Here is a 19738-nt window from a genome sequence, read left to right on the forward strand (position 1 = left end):
TCAGGCTCTTTCTGCTCCTGAGATTCCCAGCCATACAATTGCCTTCCTGCCTCTTTCTGCCCTATCTATATGTCTTTGTTTTCCTCACAAAGCAGAGTTCAGTGGATTTCCTGTACCTCCTCACAGGCTGTTACCCTTAAAGCAATATAGCTTGGCTGCAATACGGATCTCTCTCAAAAACGAAGAAAGGCGGTAGGAAGAACAATTGCAATCAGCCAGGATTGTCTCTAAAAAAATGAGTCTTGGGGCTCAAGTATACTGAGCTCACCAGGAAAAGGTGGAAGGAAGCATGTAGCCTGTTACCTCTAAGCTCATAAATCCTGAGCTGATTACCAATCTCTTTCACCTCTTCCTCATCCTCCTGGATTTGCTCCACCATCCCTTCGCTCCAGCCTGCTCCTTTGTTCCTCCTGTGGCTCACGCCTTCCCAGTCCCACCTTTCCCTCCCTCCCCGGTGAGCGCTCCCTGGTCTGCTGGGTGCCCCGGCCACGCCACGGTGCTCCTTCATCTGCAGTCTTCATCTTCCCCCCAACCCGGGCATCCTCTCAAACAGCTTCTTTAGCCCATGTTTCTCTAACCCCCTCATCCTTGAATCTTCTCTGATTTTACAGGACCCAGGCTCTGACTTTACAAGCCTTTACAAGACCCAGGCTGTTGCCTCCCTTTTACTTTCTCATTTATTCCTTTCTCATTTATTTCCTACTCGCCACAAAGCAGGTCCTCAGCCCCCTCTTGACCCTCCCTGTCCTGCTTGTGAGCCTCTTAGGAGCTTTTGGAAATGTGAAGCTCAGGACAAGGGGCTGTGTAAGGGCAGCGGCTACACCAGACTTCGCTTTCCTCATAGGCATGTGCACATATTTTGCACATGCTCATACGTTTTAAGGCAGGGAGTTTTTTCCTGTGACACAGGGGCTCTGCACCAGGCACCGCACAGCAACAGCATCACCAATGAAACTGCTTCCATTCCTAGGTAGGTGAAATCTCCTTCCCCAGGGAGCAAGTGGCAAGTGGAAAGGGAGAGGGGTCTGGCAAGATGACCTATGGGGATGACGGTGCAGGGGCTGGAGAGAAGTGAGCACGTTGGAGACGGGTGGAAAACTGCTAGGTACAAGGGATTGAAAGCTTCCCAGAGATGTGATCGGTGCTGCTCCTGGATTTGGAAATCCCACCATTAGGATCGTCCCAAAGCCAAATCCCACAAACACCAATCTTTATCTCATTGTGAGTTCTGTTCTGTAAAACCAGAACTATTGCGGGTTTTTTCTCTCTCTCTGCTTAGGAGATTTTTCAATTTGATTTGTTATGAACACTAAAGTGGAGTTAGAATCCCAAAGGTTTCTGTTTTAATCTCTGAAAGATGGTCTCCACTCTCAAAAACAGAGGGAGAAGATGAAACTTGGTGAGACCTGAATTGATTTGGATTGTATATAATTGTTAAAAATTGTGTGTAATTTTTACTCTTTTGAATTTTTCATGAAATTTTTATTTGTCCGAGAAAACAACGCCTCGGTGAGATATCCTGAAGCAATGAAACCTGTAATTGTAATACTAGGCTAGCAAATATCCAAAATAATATTTGGGTAGGGAGCAGCAGAACTGCAGGGGAAGACAACATGCAAAAGAAGCTTTGTGTTCTATAATTTTCATTATGTCTTGCAATCAGTTTAAAAGTACAAAGTCAGAAACTTACTTTCCCTTCTGAAATAGCTGCCTCATTTCTAATATACTACAGGGTGTGTATAATTATTCAGAGAGCTTGTATTTTTCTCAAAGGGAGAGATTACTTCTTTCTTCTTTGTACTGAAAACTATATGCATTTATACAACTAGCACTTATATCATTTGGGAATCATTCAGTGGATGGAAAAAGAAGGCAGTACTTCCATAACATGGAAATGGTATTTTAAGAGATTACCTTTAAATAATTTGGAGAAGTTTTTACATTCTAATGCTGTAAATGTTGTGCTATGTCAATCTAATCTTCTCAGACCATGAATATGTGTTAGTGACATATGTATGGAAAGGGTTATAAAAAATAAAAAATCTGATCTGGGGAACCCTCTTTGGTATTCGAAATATGTACACTTGATATGTGTACCCTTATTTGATATGTGTACACTTGATATGTGTAGGGCCGTTTGGATTACACTCCATACATAATTCAGACTGCAAATAAATGTCTCTGCTTTATTCACTGGAAAGTACTAGAGAGCTTTGAAAGCCTTTAAAATGATTTCCCCAGACCACTGAGTAACTTCTACATTGTTCACCAATCTTATATTTCTTGAACATAGACACAAGTTCTTCATCTCTGATGCCTTCTGTTTCTAGCCCCTGAGTAGTCTAAACCAGTAAGTCCTTGTAGTTGGTGGCCCTTGACCCATTGTGTAATACAGCAGGCACTGTGATGATGTTAAGTTTACCTGATTTCTGACCTGATTTCTGGGATACCTTTTGCACAGATCTGATTTTAGAATCTGGTATGAAGTTTTTAAATGAACAAACAAGCATGATTTTCCTTTGTTTCAGTTCTTATGTCCAGTCTGCTGGACTATGGCTACACTTCTGCAAGCTGCAACATGACATGCCATAAAGACGCCCGGTGTGAAGTCCAGGGCGGAACACAAGGCTGCTATTGCACCCAAGGATATACAGGAAATGGCATATCATTCTGTTACGGTAAACAGATTTTACCTATCTGCATTTCTGCTATGTACTTGCTTGAAAAACTTACTCAAGAACCCATTGGCGCAAGAATTAAACTTTCTGTCATAATAACACCTTACATTAACATGCTCTTAAAGCCAAAAACTAAGGTCTTACCAACTTTTGAGCAATTCTACATCTCAGTCTCAACCTAGAATTTTAATATAGCGTACCATGCACCAAATCTCATTTGTGTTGGACCTGTTTTCCAGCTTCCATTTTGCTGCTTTCCTTTTCCATGGGAGATGCTGGTATATCTTCTCAGATTTAGCTTCAGCAATTTCCCTTGTGACTCAGGACTTTTGAAGCTTTGGGTTGGCACAACTACCACTTAACAACCCTCACACCTCTCATCCACATGCATGTAGCACTAGGCAACTTTTCCCAACAGCTAACTGTGACCAAAAAGTACAGCTCCCAGGCTGCTTTAGAAGGTGGAGGAGGTCTGTACTCCATGGGGAAATGCCAGCATGTGAAGCCAATGTTCATTTTTTCACTACAGCTACTTGCAAGAGAAATATGCTAGAAATCCTGTGGAGGGGTCTGGCCCTGGATACTGTTACCTTCCATCCAAAGAAAAGGATATTTTCCCTGCCTTCATTTTTGAGTCATCCTCCCCTATGAATAGTGCTAATACTTATCTCTGCTGTTAGACGTAGCTATGTCCGGCTGCAGGCAGACTGAAATTTATATGAATCTTGTCAGTTTTCAGTGTCCTGAGTAGTAGTTATGAATATAAACCAGCCATTTGGTCAGGGTTTGTGTCTCATGCTTCTTCGGAAATTAAGCAATAACAGGCACTTCAATTTGATATGAGCTCAGTTAAGCTGTCCACCTTTAGTTTGGGTTTTCATAGTTTATTTGTCATGGTATAGTTAGAAGTGTGCTTGTTTGGGGAAAATTTAGAATACAAAGACCTTTTCTTAGGAAAGCTGCCTTCCCTTTTTATGAGCTGGGAATGTTTAGAGAGAAATACAGCTGGCCCAAATAATAAGCAATATGTAATCACAAAATCATAGAATTAATTTAGTTTGGAAGTGACCTCTGGAGGTCATCTGGTCCAGCCCCCCACCCAAAGCAGGTCCAACTTAGATAAGGTTGTTCAGGTCCTTATCCACCTGAGTTTTGACTGTCTCCAAGGATGGAGATTACACACCTCTCTGGGCCCTCATTCCAGTGTTTGACTACCCTCATTTTGAAAACTTTTTTCTAATATCTAGTTGGAGTTTCTGTTGTTGCAACTTGCAACTTGTGCCTCTCATTTGCACTTTCCACTGTGCATTTCCAAGGATAGTCTGGCTTCATCCTCCCTATAACCCCCCATTAGGTAGCTGTAGGCAGCAATAAGATCTCCCCTTTGCTTTCTCTTCTTAAGCCTGAACAAATCCAGTTCTCTCAGCTTCTTCTTGTACATCATATGTGTCATATAGTCACTCTTTTTTGAATATAATGGTAATGTTGCCATAAATATAGGTCAGTCATTATTTGTCTATTGAACTTGTCAAATGAGAAGAAGAAGAAATGGCCTTCACTACACTAATATTTGCACTAATTCAATTTTATACCGTGAGTAAGCTGGCTGATTTCAAAGTAAGTGGATGTTTGCAGAATCAAGTCCCTGCACTTGTGAATAATGCAAAGAGGAAAACCAGGTCAATTTTCAGCACTACCTGCAACAAGTAAACCAACATTTAGTTATCTCCCATAATCATGAATCCACTGCATATTCTTTATCAGTACTTTTCTAGAAAGTTGTGGTTATGAATCATCAAATAAATTTACAGTGAAGATAACTGTGCTGTCTTTCACTGACCTTATTCCATGAGGATGGATTTATCTTGCCCTCCGTATTCTTTTTTTTTTTTTTTTTACTTTTTTGTCTTCCATATTTTCTTAGGGAATTCTACTTTCAAAATCATAAAGACATTTATTGGTTATTTAAAGAAAATTCAGTGCAGTGGAATAGACATGTCAATCATTCACAAAGCTTGAGAATCAATTAATTGATTATTAAGAATTATGCTAAGTGTTTGGAAACTGAATCTTTAAGAGAGGATTTCCAATGTCAGTTCAGGCAAAGCAGCTTCTAGCTCTATTTGCAATGCTTTGCACTTAAGCAGCAATGATTTGAAGCAAGCCTTAGGTCAGGACACCAGCATTTTTTCTGGTGAAGTACCTCAACAACCACCAAAGTCATTTACCCTCCAGCTAAGTAGCGAAGCTTGTGTTACAACTATGTGGCTGTTGTCCCTGAAAGAGAGCCTACATTTCTCTAGGGCAGCATGTTAGACAGTGCATTATTAATATCGTGCAGTAGTCCTCTAATAGCATAAACAAGTTACCTGAATTTTAATCAGGTAGACTCTAAAAAGGTTTAGAAATATAGTCTAAACCCTGTCATAAGTAGTTTAAAGCTAAAAAATGTAAAGCAAAGCTTCAGTTGCTTAATGATGTATGATCTTGATGTTCTGTATGGGGAATGCAGCAGGTATATCTACTATTCTGGAGATAGCTACCCATTTTTCTTCAGTTAATAATCTTAGGCTTTTACAATGATAGTCCAGTCACCTTCAAAGGAGATCGTCAATTATGTGCTAATACAGGCATTTTCTAAATGGTACATTATGTGTACGTGTTTGCCCTTTTTGTTATTTAGATAGGTTGTAAGAGTCATAATTACTGTCACTGACATTAATAATTTTTCATAGTGTCTTATTCTTCATTGTGCTTATCCTGATATCCAATTAAACCACAGTTATGGTTATTTTGAGGGTTTTTTTCTAGAACAAGCAGCTCAAKTTCTTTTTTGCCAGCATGATTTTCTCCATGTAAAAACACTGAACATCAAAAAATGTTAGTTTTCAGTCTAGTTCTGTTAAGCTTAGATAGGTGGGAAATGGTCCATTTTTATTTAAAGGGACATTCTCAATTTATTTAAAAGGTTTACATTTGTGTCTGTACTTTCACTTACTTGTAACACCTCTTAAATACTTGTAAAAGTTATTTCTCTGCTAGCTCTGTCTTTTCAATGTGATACACTTAGACATTTTCCCTTGAGTTTATTGTGCTGCAAAAGGCAATAATGTCCTGTTACATTTATTTCCTAGCACCGTTATTGATGAATCATGAATCACTGATGTCAGCATACCTTAGGAATGGGGTTTGTTAGTTTTTACTTTGCTCCCTTTGCCAGCTGGCTAAGTGACTGCAGAGAGCTCAAGATTATTGGATTTGCTGTGTATAGATAAAGACATATAGATATGAATTTAATTTCCTGGTGTCAAAGTCATGGCTTTTAAAATAATTATCCACTTACAGTCTTTCCCACAAGATTTCAACCACTTTAAATTAGGTCATGTTTTGGACTTTCCAAAGGCATACTTTGGCCAGTCTAACAAAAAGCTAATCCTCTTCATAATCTCATTGTCTTCAGCAAGAATATGTGCAGGAATGCATATGGTCAGGAGAATAACTGACTGCAGGATCTGGCCTCTTCTATATATTGGAATTATAACTTACATAGTAATAAATTCCTTCTGTATAATATCCTCCAGAAAGTCATAAATGAGTCACCTTTTCAAGCTTTACACCTCAGAGGTACAAAATACTATCACATTCTTCTTACTTCTTGTTTTGTATTTATATTTCTTGTTTTATGTACTATAAGACGAGTGAGACTGGCCTCTGAAACTATAACTGTTTTCCTTTTAGGACCCCATTTTGGGGCAGATGCATATTCTGAATGTAATGCATGAGGCTTTAGCTTTGCATTATTATACTCCTAATTGAAATTGCACAGCTAAAGTTCTTGGCATGAAGATAAAAATATAACCAGATAAGACTGATTTATGGACAAGTAAACTTCCTCTTATGCAAGCATATCATGGATTTTGTACAGATAAATAGCATATATTTTCCACTTTTGTAAATCCATTTCTTTATATAAAAACGGTGACCTTTTGCTTCAATATACCAAATTGGTTTGCAAACTAAAAAGAACAGTCAGCCATATAAATTAGGTGTTGCTTGTATTCTCAGCTTTCTACCAAAAAAGAAAAAAAGGAAACAAACAAAATTTCCGATCCTTTAGAGAAGATTGGGGTGGAAATAAAACTTCATGGAAGCCAATATTTTATTTTTAAAACAGAGAAAAATGGGCTGGCATCACTGATGCTTTCCCAAGCAGCTCTGCTATTTCAATACTGGCTGCTTCTTGATTGCTGACTGCCAATTTGCTGCTTTGCTGGCACACTGCAGGAAATTAAAGTAAACAGTGTGATCACAGTGTTTACTTTAACTTTGTAAAATACAGCAGGAAAATGAAGCAGTGCTGTTTGTTCCATGAGGGCAGACAGGCAAGCAGGAAAAGTCTGAACACAATATCCCCGCCCACGTATCCCCTCACAATATTCCCCTGTCAATGTTACTTGCAAATTATACTTCCAAAATTAATCAGTCTTACTTGTAAAATAGTCACAGCTCTTCCAGAAATAGTGAGCAGGGACTTAAGCAATCAGGGCGACTTTTCCCTGAAGCAGGGCGCTGACTCTCTTTCTAAAGTGCAATGCAGTAATATTTATTCTTTTCCAGAAGCAAAGAATACATCAGTGCAAAGCGATGTTTTATATCAAAATATAGAATCCCTGTTAGATAGCAAGGTAATTTATGTAAACCCAGATGAATCAAATTGAAAGCCTACTGGAATCTGAACACAAACATTTTTGTGTTTTAGTGGGGGTCCCAGTACCAAYGCTCTGGCTTTTGCCATCTCTGAAAAGGAGCTTTCCTGTGAGACACCAGCTTTTTGCTCAAAGGTGATGTCACTGTGTCCCACCATCAACGTTTACTGCAGTCACTGAATTTGTTCTCATTCACTTGTGCCCTCATTGCCATTCTATAGTCCCCAATAGGTGTATAGTTTTGAGGGAGATTTTACCTTTCAAATTAGCATGACCCTATAAAACCACTGTGTATAATCATTTCATTCTATCAAGTGTCCTTCAACAGCAAATAATCTAATGTAAATGCTGGTTCACCAGAGGAGAATTTTTTTTTGTTACCAGAAGGCATACATCACTGGATGTCACTTCTGTGTTTACCAAATAGTCTGAAATCACTGATACGGAAGATCCAACCCACACGCTTCCTAAATTCATTTCACTGATATCAGTTACCACAGGCTATAAAAAGGCAAATTGCAGCTGCACTAGCATAACACAGCAGGAGGAAGATATGCCTTAGCAAAACACAAATAACTGGGATCAACACAGTGGGTGACTGAATGGAAACCTTGGGATATGCTATGCAGGTCAGAGCAGATCCTGCTTCCCAGCCCTTTTGACACACTCCTCGTAGCCTCTGCGCTCTTCTCTCACTCTTCCTTGCCCCTTCTCCTCTTCCTCCTCCACCAAGGGTCTCGCAATCTCTGCTCTTTTACCTCCAAATTCTGTGATATTTTTCACATGGTTTTCAGCTGGAGCATGGTAAAACCAAAGTGCAGGCAGTGTGAAGGAGCAGATATAATCTTTGAATTCAGAATTACAACTTTAGATTTAGGTGTCTGACTTTTTGGTACTCCTGAGAAGAAGTGTAATGCGGCACCATCCTGTTTGGTGCATGAGTGTGTGTTATATTTAATTAAGTCCATGCCTTCAGGGTTCCTCTTCAGCATACAGAAAGCTTTCTCCCCTGTAACCTCTTTGTTGGTCATAATGTACCTTTTCCTGAAGTGCAGAGATTGATTGCTAACTAACTGTATGATGGTGCTCCTGGTGATACTGAAAAAAAACCTTGCTACCCAGTTGAGGGTATCTTGCCTGGTTGAGGTATCTTGATCACACATTCAGGATTAAGGCTGCAGGCAAATTATTGAATTGAAAGGCCTAGACAAATTGGCCTGGAGGATTTGACATTTTCTACAGCATGGATGTGTGTCCACTTCCCCAGGGGACATGTGAGTGTTAATATACCTGCTAATGTAGGAGGTTCCTGGCCATTTGGGGAGCTAAAGCTTTGGTGGCCACTTCTCTTCATGTGGAACCTTTTTTTGTGTGTGTGGCTTTTGCCTTTTCCATGCAAGATGTTACGCTTCTCCCTGATCTTGGGAAGGGTTTGATGGCTGTGGAGTATGTAGACTGTTGTGTACTATCCAGCTGCTGCATGGTTGCCTTCCAGTTGCAAACTACTGAGCTGTGTTTATGTTCCTGAAAATTTTTATACCCTTTSGTAACAGTGTTAGTCAAAACAGAATTTGTACAGTTGACTTTACTTTTTATAATTGACTGGGATTGCTTATTGTAACTAGCTATTATTGCAAGTATATTCTGGCTGAAGCTTTTAAGAGTCGACCAGGAGTTTGAAAGGGGAGAGTCCCTTGCAACAGTGCCAAGTTACACATAAGAACATTAGTCAGATGGAAAGCAGCAGAGAATGCTTGAAGTAATAAAATGATCATGCTAAATAAGACACAGAGGAGGCTGTCTTACTCCAATTGTCTTACCCTGTTTGCTCACTCACACGAAAAAAATCCCTCCCAGTTTCTCGCTTCAATGGGAGAGAGAAAAATCTTCAGAGCGCTAGCTCTCCTTCTACTGGCAGAAAACAAAGTTTACCTGGGCCAGAGATTGAGCCCACTACAGTCATTTGTTAAGATTGACCCTGACTTTAATGAGCCTTGGACCAAGCCCATGATAGACTCATAACATTCACAGATTTGAGGCAAAAAAAACTCTATCTTTTTTTTTTTCATGGTTTTTGTTTACATTTTCTTGAAACAGTACTTTGAGCATGACTAAAATACCGTAATGGATTTTTTGAACAAGCCAGGAAGAAACGCAACTTCCTTTTGTTACATCTTTAATCATATCCAGTTTCTCTTTTGAATTAGTCCTGTTTGCATCTAAGAAGAGTTTTAAAAATATGTGTAGATGATGTGGTAGAAAAGAGTTAGTTGTCTTTCTCTAAAATGTACCCAAACTTTCAAGCTGATCATCTGCACATGGACAGTTTCTTATTTCTTTAATTCAAAATGTGTTTTAACCCTTGCCAAATAATGCTAACTTCCTTTCTTGAGAAAATACCCTTTTCATCCTGCTTTACAGCCCTAAAAATCAATCAATGCATTGCATGTTTAGAGGAAAATGGGAAAAATCATTTAAGAAGCTTTAAACTAATTACCTCAGAGTCTGCTTGCTTTGTGTCTACCAGAGAGATGACTCACCTCCTGTATCTCTAGCTTCTAATGTGGTCCCAAAAGGTCCAACAGTAACAATACATTCTTCTCATTTGCTGGTCTGAAATAAAGGGATGGAAGATATCTCCAGAACATGTGTATATTCATACACAAATATTAAATGTGTGCAAATGTATACACAAGGTTCTATGTATATGTAGGTATGTGAATAAAAAGCAACCTTTTCCATGAAAAATTGTAAAGCAATCTCAAAATTGTCATTGTTTTACTCACTCTGTGGTTGTATAATTGAAGAAATTTGCTTTAGTTCAGGAAAGACTGGGTGTTTATAGAAAGAAATAGCTTGCATAAATTCCACTTTCTAGAGACATCTTCTGTATCTAGATAGAGTGCTTATAGCTATCAGATTCTGCAGCTGCCTTTGGGGCTATGAAGCTAGTGTTACCCTCAGAACAAAGAAAGTACCATAAAGAATTATATGTATAACAGAGGATGATGTCATTTCTGTGCAGCTACGTTGATTTCCATATAGTATCATACCAGTCTGCATTACTCATTTTACTTTTGTCTCTGTTCAATAACTCATAGAGTTTAATAGTAGAAAAGTGTTTTCTTTAGGATTTTTTTTTCTCCTCCAGCATAAACTGTCCGGGAGTGGTGAAGTTGTCTGTAACCTCATTTGAAATATGTAATTTATCTAGGATGATACGCTGGTGCACAATTTTTCTGTGTATGACTGTGAAAAATTGCCGACTGAGCTGTTGGCAGACAGAATATCAAACCCTGCTCAACCTGTATGTATAAAAGAGTTTAAGAAGGTAATTGACACTTTGGGCCTCTGTTTGCCAAAGAAAGAGATAATGACATTCTCCAAGAAGATTAGAATCTAACCAAACATTGTGCTCTAAATATAGAGCACAAAGCCAGGTGATGTTTGTGAAAATGCTGTTGGGCTGCAGAGGAGGGGGCTGAAGGACTGCAATTTTGCACTGTATGTTTTTTAGGTACACAGATTTAATTTAGAGATTATGGTTTGAAAACGAAATTTACAGTATGTGTGTTTTTGGCTGATAAGAAATTGATTTTGTGACCTTGGTACACACTAATTGAAATATCTGGCACCGTGTTTTGCTGAGGTTAAAGGAAGCCATATACGCCTGGAACCGTATTATTCTTTCACCTTGAACCGTGCAGTTAATCACAACCATAATCACTGGCAGGAAGGAAGCTGCTGTTTAGCTGTGGTACAAGGAAGCTGAATAATCTCTGCTCATTGTCTAACAGTAGGTTGTTGTGTGATTACTTAGGGCTAAGTTTAAGAGATTCATGATAACTTCAGAATGGAAGCATCTGGTAGAACCAGCATTCAGTGACCACCGAGGGCCAGACCCTCGCGTGCGGCAGGGCAGAGCGCAGAGCGAGCGGGAAGCTCTGCACAGGGCAGACGTGGGGCATCTCCTCCGATGTGACAGCCCTGGGTGCATGACCGCACGTCCAGGCTGAGACGGCCCTGTCCTGTGCCCTCTGCTAGCCTGCCCGAGGATGGCACAGGGCAAGGTGCCTCCAGTCATGCTGTAGCAGCAGCCGGCAGGAGAAAGCAGCACATGGACTCCTCTGTCCTCAGACTGTTATTGCTGGGCACCATCCCACTTTAAAGGCCAGTTGTAGCACTTAAAGATGGCAGCTATGCCCCCAAGGATTCCTCTGGTGGGTTTTTGATTTAATATGTCTATATTACTTAACTGAGTTTCTGTCTTAGTCTAGATTTGTACAACTGTGACAGTCTAAAGTTGTCTATAAACCAATGTGGCAGGGAGTCCCATTATTTTGCTTATTGCTTAATGTTACACATTTGTTAGGTTGGCACAGGATCATGTTTTTCAAAAAGGAAAATGAAAGCTTCTGAAAAGCCTTGACAATAAATGGTTATTTGTTCAAAAACAGCCAAGTCCAATCTTTGTTTATGTTAGTAGGCTTCATGTAATGCTGTTGCAATAAAGAAAAATAGCTCTTCAGGATATGCATTGGCTTTTATGTTTTATTTGTAATGAAAGCTGTACATATAGGCGGCAATCTACATAAGTTACATTGAGGGAGAACATAAGCATAGGCAGTGACTTGCATGTTTATGTATTTAATATTTATTTGTTGCAAAGTGTGTGGATCTCAATTTTAAAGAATGTGAAATTAGGCTGAGGTATTGCAGTCTTCATTCCCAGAAAGTTGCCAAAGGAAGACCAAGAGAAAAGGTGATTTCATCACACACCAGGAGGCCAAAGCACAGCTGAAAACCACAGGTTCACTCCTGCCCCATCTACACAGAGGAACTGCAGGTCACTTCCCACTGCCCTTGCCCTATCTCCTCTTCTTTGATTCCAGGTCAGGTGAAGGTCCAGCCATGTGCTCGGAAGGTTTTTGTGCTGTGATCCTCATAGCCCTCCTAACATAATAATGATTCCTGGGCATCCTCCAAGCTCAAACGCTTCCCGGGGTCCTGGGCAGTGCAGCCCTGGGTTGCAGCTTGCAGTTGGCGTGTCAGTGAGGCTGGGAATGAGTGCCACAGCAATCTGTGTATCACATAAAAATCATCATCACAGATCTCTTTAAAATGGAAGACACTAAACAAACACCAGAGAAAATCTTCAAAACAATTCAGCTATCATGTACTTTGGCGTGAACAAAAAGAGAAACTCAGCTAAGCTCCGTGGGCCTAAATAGCTACTCACGGTATCTATTTTCAGCATCTCAAACCTTGCATTAGTTTTCTGTGCTAGGGGGAAGGGAGTAGGTGGAAAGTCAGATTACAGTGAAGGCTTTTCCGTACTTTTTGTCTTGAATAAATCATTTTGCTGGGTTGCATTGATCTGGAGGAAGCTCCACCTTTTCAAATCAGCCCATAAGAAGTTTAGAAGGGAGATCAATGGAAGCTGGAGCTATTCAGGCCCTTTGCACCTATCCAAAACATAACATTATTTAGATCTCTGATGGAGCATGCAGTTCATAAATATGACCCACTGTGCAATATAAAAATGTCAATTTTTCTGTCCCATTGTGTAAGGGATACCTGGTGCATGCAGAAAGAATTTCATCTCCTTAACAACCACGGAGAAAATAGGACAGGCAGATAGCCTTCAAATGTATATCAACTTGAAAGTGGAGTTGGGGAGAAGTCTTTAAAACTTAACACAGCTTTTCATCTGGGCTAATCAAAATAGAAATGACACTGAGTAGCAGTTGTAAATGATGTAGAGCTGTGATTTGGTTGCTTTTTTAGGGGCTGTCATGCAAATTGTGGTACAGTGATTCCACAAAACTTTCATCATACGCAGCTCCATGATTAAAATCTAGGAACTTCTTAGTAAAGCTGCCTCGAGAAAATGAAGTCACTGTCTCTTTTTAAGCATGTGTCACACAGTATCATTGCTCTGTCATTAAAAGCTAGATATTCAGGCCTAGGTGTGTCAGGATACAACAGCAGGCTAGAGAAATGCTGAGTTCAGTCTGYATCAATTTGCACATGAGGTCTGAGGCTTAGTTGGATGTCAAAGGAGAGTCTGAGATAATATTTACACAGCTGTGGGCTGCAAAGAAAAGAATTGTTAACTGAACTTTTTGTATATCCTCTTGAATAAATAGGTAGTATGCTAACACCACCAAATGCTTCTTGTGGAGGGGAGGGACGTGCTAAAAAGCCTCTGGGCTGTGTTCACTTTTCTCAGAGAACATTATTGCAGCTTTTATAAGCTGTAAAGTGCTCTAGAATTATTACTCAAGATTTGGATCAATGCTGATCAATGTTTGGAAAATTGTAAGCTGACAATGGCTCCTTACCCTCAAGGAATGCCATACAGACCATAGCATTCAATTTTAAGCTTGATATCCAAACTAGTAACAGCTCTGTGCTGCAACATGGACATCTGGTTTTGAGTGCTGCAAGCGAAATCAAAGTTCAGGGCTACTGCTTCTTTCACTGGCAATGTGGTAAAAATAGTCTCTTTTGATATACCTGGCTGCCTCTCTTTTCCTCGTAGTAAACAATGGTAAGAGTACTGATGAGCATGACAGTATATTACTGCCAAGTTTCCTGCAGAAGGGGTGATACTGATGACTTTCCTCTCCCAGGGAGATGACTTGCAGTTGACTTTTGCAAGCCACAACAGCTGTAGGACACGTAGCTGCAGTTAGGGGTGGATTTTCCAAAGAAGTGTTGGTGGAGCATTTTGAACTATCTGGCTCTATCCTAAGTGCCTAAAGGAGGGTTGAGTTGTTTCAAAAGAATAATCCCAGTTGTGGGTGCTGAGCCATTGAAAATCTGTCCCTGAAGTGCCTTTTTATTTGTTCTGTCATCTGTTGGCAGTTTTGGCTTTTGATTGATTTATTTCTTTATACTGCAAAGACCCTTTAATCAGGGAGGGGAACTGAGTGAATGAGTTTGAGCTGCTGGTGGTAACAGCTCCTTGCCGTTGGAAATTCAGTARTTAAATAAGTAGATAATATCCTCCTTATTGAGGAGATTTAGAAAATCATAAGGATTTTGCATTATTACAGTTTTTAACATTGGCAAATGAAAAAAGGAAAAAAACATAATGGCAATTTTCATTATCTGCAATGCATGTGGAGGGATCTTTTTTTTCCTTTGAACAGCCAAACACTAAACAATTCCTAAATCCCTCCTTGTTACTTATGTTTTCTTTTTGGTGGTTAAAAAACCCATAAAGCAGAAACCAAAGACTTGCTATTAAAATACTTGCTGACAGCTCCATTCAAAACACCCTTTCAAATAGTGCTATCATATCATGATTCATTTGCTATTCTGATATAGCAGCTTTAGCAAGAAGTACCTTCCTTCTTGATTAGGGCCCATCCCCTTTCATTCCTCCTTTAGACACTTTATTGAATCTCTGCTGTAAACACATCTTTCTCCATGCTGCGCTGCTTTTGTTACAGAACTCATGTAAAACAAAAAAAGCATGGTAACTGGCTCCTTGGGGGTAAAAAAGAGAGATGGTCACAGCACAAGGAGGCAGCACTCACCATTCTTCTCTCCTGGCTGTGAGCTGGACCAGAGGGGTGCAAATGCCCTGGGCAGTTAGCGTGGCRAGGCAGAGTTTCTGGCTCAGTGTGGTAACTCCACGTCCCTCTGTAACTAGCAAGTGCCTCCCAACCGTGTCCGTCACGGGGGGAGCATACAGCCCCAGGGCGCCCCGCAGGCCCCTCTGCGCTGCCATTCCCCCAGGGCCTGACCCTCGGCTGGCGTAAAGTAGCCCAGCTCCGTAGATCGCTGCAGAGCTGGGCAGTTCCCCCTGGCTGAAGGCTGAGCCCAGAAACATCCTGGGGATTAAGTGGTCCCCAGTGCGGCAGGGTGAATTTCACTCTCTGAGCATTAAGTTAGAATTATTTACAGTCACTTTAACAGGACAACAGCTGCTCTTTACCTAGGGATGAGCCAACCACACTGAAAGAATTTGGATCTGAATTGCAGATGGATGGTGTTTGGATTTCAATTTGATTCAAGTAGTTGGACTGCACGATTCTGTACTGTAAGCTCTCAAAGTCAGAGCTTGAGAGAAAAATCATTAATTTGGAAGCTGATACTCCGAAAGACTTTTATGAAGCAATATATTTTCATAGCAGACACAGATCAATTTAAAAGTAGTAATCAAGGGCCATGTGCTACGTGTTCATGGACTGAAAATGTAGAGAATCTAGCCAGAGCCAGACACTTAACATCCTACGCATTCAAACTAGCACTGAGGATATTACTTCTATGGAAAATAGTATAGTACAGAATTAAAGTATTGTGAATCTGTCAGATAATCACAGTTCTGTGCAGATTTAAAGATGCTGCCAGCCTGCTGCCCGAAACCAGCCCAACACAACTTTTCCTGGCAAAGATGGCTTTAACTTCTGAACAAAAAATTGGTGGAAGGAAAAGTTTCTGCAAATATTCCACAGAAAAGAGATGTTGAATTCTTGAATCAAAAGCAAAAATATAATTCAGTTGAACTCATTGAATAACTTTTTTTCATCACTGATAGGCTTTTTCTAAAGTCAAATGAGCTATACCAGTTCTCACCAAATGCAAATCAGGCCCAGGGATTTTACTCTCACCAGCCTTAAAAAATTGATGAGATGTAATACTCTCTTGCAAAATAACACATCCAAGCAGTAGTGTTTTATCTCATGCAAATGGTAACTTTGTATAAAATCAAAATTTATATTTACTTGGATACTGATACCACTAAACATCTCCTGGAAATTTTTAACTTTGCTCCTTTAGTAGTCTCTGAGGAAATATTTGTATGAAACAATAATGGCCACTGGCAGTGATGGATATTTCAAAAGACTGGATCTTATAACAGGCATTGATGGACTGTGCCCTGTACCTTCTTAAGTGCCTGAAGTCAAATCCTCAAGCATTCAAGAGTTGTACTTGGAGCTGGACTTGGTTTTTCACTCTCTTGCCAAAGTTGTCCTGTGTCATAACTTGGAGCAACCTAAAGGCACCTCCACGTGAATTACTTACACACTCTCAGGTTGCTGTTTCTCTGGTTTTCCATATCAGTCGTTACCAGCCAGAAAGGAAAGTAGAGAATAATGAAGTCTGTAATGGGTGGCTTTATTTTAGCTGATGTGATAAGGGTGTCTGTGGGTGTGATGCTGAAGTGTGTTCCTCCTCGGTACCTTTGGAACTCAGTGGTGCTCCACTGTACTTGAAAAAAAATTAAGCAAGTTTTCAAAGTTAAAATTTTGTTGTAAATAACCTGATTAAAAAAATTACATTGTAAACTCACATATACCGAAGAGTCCACATGGAAGGGCAATTTCCAGTGGCTCCAGCAATGAGAAAATGTGACCTTGAGCTTGCATTTCCAGGGTCACCAAAGTCAAGCAAACTCAAGATGTAAAAGTGTAGGAAGTCAAATCTCAATAGTTTCGGGTCTTGTGGAATTCTTTCTCAGGCTGCAATTATTGAGAAGCATTTTTTATGAGAGATGTTCCTAACTGTTTCACTTGGCTTCATTTTGGGTGATATGGTGAGCATGGTAGAATTATATTTTCACTGAAGAGTCTGGGTAGATCTACAGTCTATTTAGATTTTCTTACTCTCTGACTATAAAGTAGTAGAGAGAGACTCCTATATTTCCTCTTGATAAATATATACAAATATATAGACCRTATTCTCTACCTGTAAAAGAAATTGAAACTATCAACATTTCTTACATTTATATCGCAGATCCAAAAAATTCATAAAATTAAGATCGATATCCAATTCATCATACGAATGTGTTTCATAAATGGATAATAAAGAAATAAAATTTTGCTGCAGTTAAGCATCCAGCACAAAGCCTCGCTAAAATAGATTAGGACAATGAAATACTTTCACCATTTTTTTCCATAGCTCACAGAGCATAGTGCTTGAAAATTTCTTCTTTTTTGATTTTGTAACATGGGGTCTATTTAGGGAGCTGCTGCAAATAACTGGGGAATTTATTTTTGTTTTAACAATTCTAAGCAGATTCAATTCCTGGGGTTGAGTTACTTGTAGACACTCAAATTCTTGAAAGAGCTTATTACCTGTGTGTCTGTTTTTACTACTTGTGTTGTCTTCATGTTAATACTGTACGTAAAACAAGGTATACAAAGAAAATGGCAAGATTCTTACCACTGATTTCTCCTCAGCAAAGCAACGTAATATAGTGATGTGAAGACAGATGACTTTCTATTACATTGCAATGTTCTGCTCTATAGCATGTGACCAGACAAAATCTTAGAAAATTCCAAACATTAAAACTTATTGAGAATAGAAAATGAAACTGAAGCCCTTTCTGGGATCTTGTTTGGAGGGTGTTATAATTAAATACGTCCTAGCTGCTTTTGTTGTTACTTCACTACCCCAGTTTTTAATAGACAAAATGAAAAGTGCTTTTGGTTGGTCTGCCAGTGGGCTCCCCTTTTTATCAGCTGGGACATAAAACCCTCCCTCACATGTTCATATAGGTAAATGTGGTCACTGACTCTTCCCATTCCCATCCTCTCTGCTTTTCTTCTATATAATATCTCTGTCCTGAATGGTGTTAACAACAGCCAGTAATTTAGTATCATCTATGAATTTAATTCACAGGCTGTTCATCTCTTTTTCCAGAGCATTAATAAATATGTAAAATAAAACTGGGCTTAACACCAATTCCTGTGGTAACCCAACTGGATACCTCTTCACAGCTCAGCGCAGGGCTGTTTGTCATGACTCATTATCCTTTGTTTACATTCCTTCAGCCAGTTTTCAATCCACATGACAGCACTCTTATCCAAGACATTATAAATTATTTTTCTAATAAGATTTTGTGAGCCCGCTGTATCAAATGCTATACTAAAGCTCAGCTATATTGCAGCCACTCTGCTCCTTCCATCCACTAACCCAGAAACTATTGAAGAAGCAATTACATTTGTCTGGCATGATCTGTTCTTTGAAAATACAAACTATTTATTGGTCATGGTTCCCCTGTTTTTCCAGATGATTTTTACGCTCATAATATTTATTCCATTATTTTAGAGAAGATTGATAACAGTCATACCAGGAGATAACTGCAGGTTCACTCTCCCTCTCTTTCCCTTTTTTTTTGAAGACTTCCAGCAATTGCTGAGATTCACTCCTGGGATTTTAAGGCAAGAGGGACAATATATCCCAATTACGTACTCTTCAGCAAGGGGGAGTAACACATTGAGAGTATTAAGAGAACATGTGAGGAGAGATGGTACCAACAGTCTAGGCAACAAAGTCAGCGGGGAGGGACAGAAAGGCATGACTATTAGTAGGAGGAGGAGGAGGATTGTTATGATGATCTAAGATGCTGAACATGAGAAGACAGGAACAGTGGAAGTAAAAGATAGCCTCAAAATCGGGAGTTCAGATGACGGGGAGAATCCTGGAGCTGTCAGCTATAGAGGAGGATCCATAATTTGTCATGCACTCAGTGATTTCTTTGTCAGTTGCTCTTCACAACAAGAGCCATGTGTTGTCTTTTTCCTCATAATTCTTGTGCTACTGCTTGCTTGAGGGCATGTCACTTGGGGCTTTGGAAAACAATTTAAAAAAATCCAGTTTCTCCTTATGGATTCAGATGTAGGCTTTTTTTCTCTTTTTGTGCACTTTGTATTTTGTATCTGCAATTCACCTTGTCTTATGCCATCTGGGCCCTGTGGAACACTGGGAAAAGGAGTTTTTGCTCTCGCGGTCCCACGTTTGGGGCCTGTCCCCTACTGAAAACTGAACTTGCACTGGCTTTACTGGGAGCTGTTCTTGCCTGAGAACCACAGGATCACACCGAGGATCAAATCCTCTTTGTGGAGGGATTACATTTCCTGCCAAATATGTGACATGGTTCAGTTTCAAGTACATACAGAACAAATTTGTGACAAGACAGATGTTAACAGTGGCTTAGTATCCAGGACTGTCATGGGAGACAGCTCTCAGCATCTGATCTAGCAAGGTCTTCCGGTCAGAGTCTGCATGGGCCTTATGGATCCAACCCCATAAAATAATTTGTAGGGATGGTGTCTAATGAAGCTTTAATACAAATTTATATATACTGCCATGGTGTGGATTAGTAGTATTAAATTACACTGGGAGATGACACCTCAGCAGCCACTTTTGAAGAAACTAGTTTTGCTTTCTGCCAGGTCTTCTCACTGCTCTCCAAATCTTCACTGTCTTCTTTGTATCTCCACCCACGCTTCTTCTTGGTCTTCAAAATACATTCATCAAAGAGATAGTAAGTTTCATTTTTGTATATCCCGAAGGATTTCCTTGTGAAAACAATGCTATTGAAAATATGTGATG

The 19738-nt window shown here is 39.7% G+C and overlaps 1 protein-coding gene across 1 annotated transcript in view; it reads left to right on the forward strand.

Moving 5' to 3' along the window:
• The first annotated feature begins 235 nt into the window (after window positions 1–235).
• The window catches only part of ADGRL4 (adhesion G protein-coupled receptor L4), a 74971-nt gene continuing 55468 nt past the window's right edge, over window positions 236–19738 (forward strand). The window contains 3 exon segments of the mRNA XM_026084600.1: window positions 236–277; window positions 910–970; window positions 2529–2678. Coding sequence (XP_025940385.1) covers window positions 236–277; window positions 910–970; window positions 2529–2678 — 253 coding nt within the window.

This window comes from Apteryx rowi, unplaced genomic scaffold, assembly GCF_003343035.1.
Source record: "Apteryx rowi isolate R43461 unplaced genomic scaffold, aptRow1 scaffold_648, whole genome shotgun sequence".
Taxonomy (NCBI): Eukaryota; Metazoa; Chordata; class Aves; order Apterygiformes; family Apterygidae; genus Apteryx; species Apteryx rowi.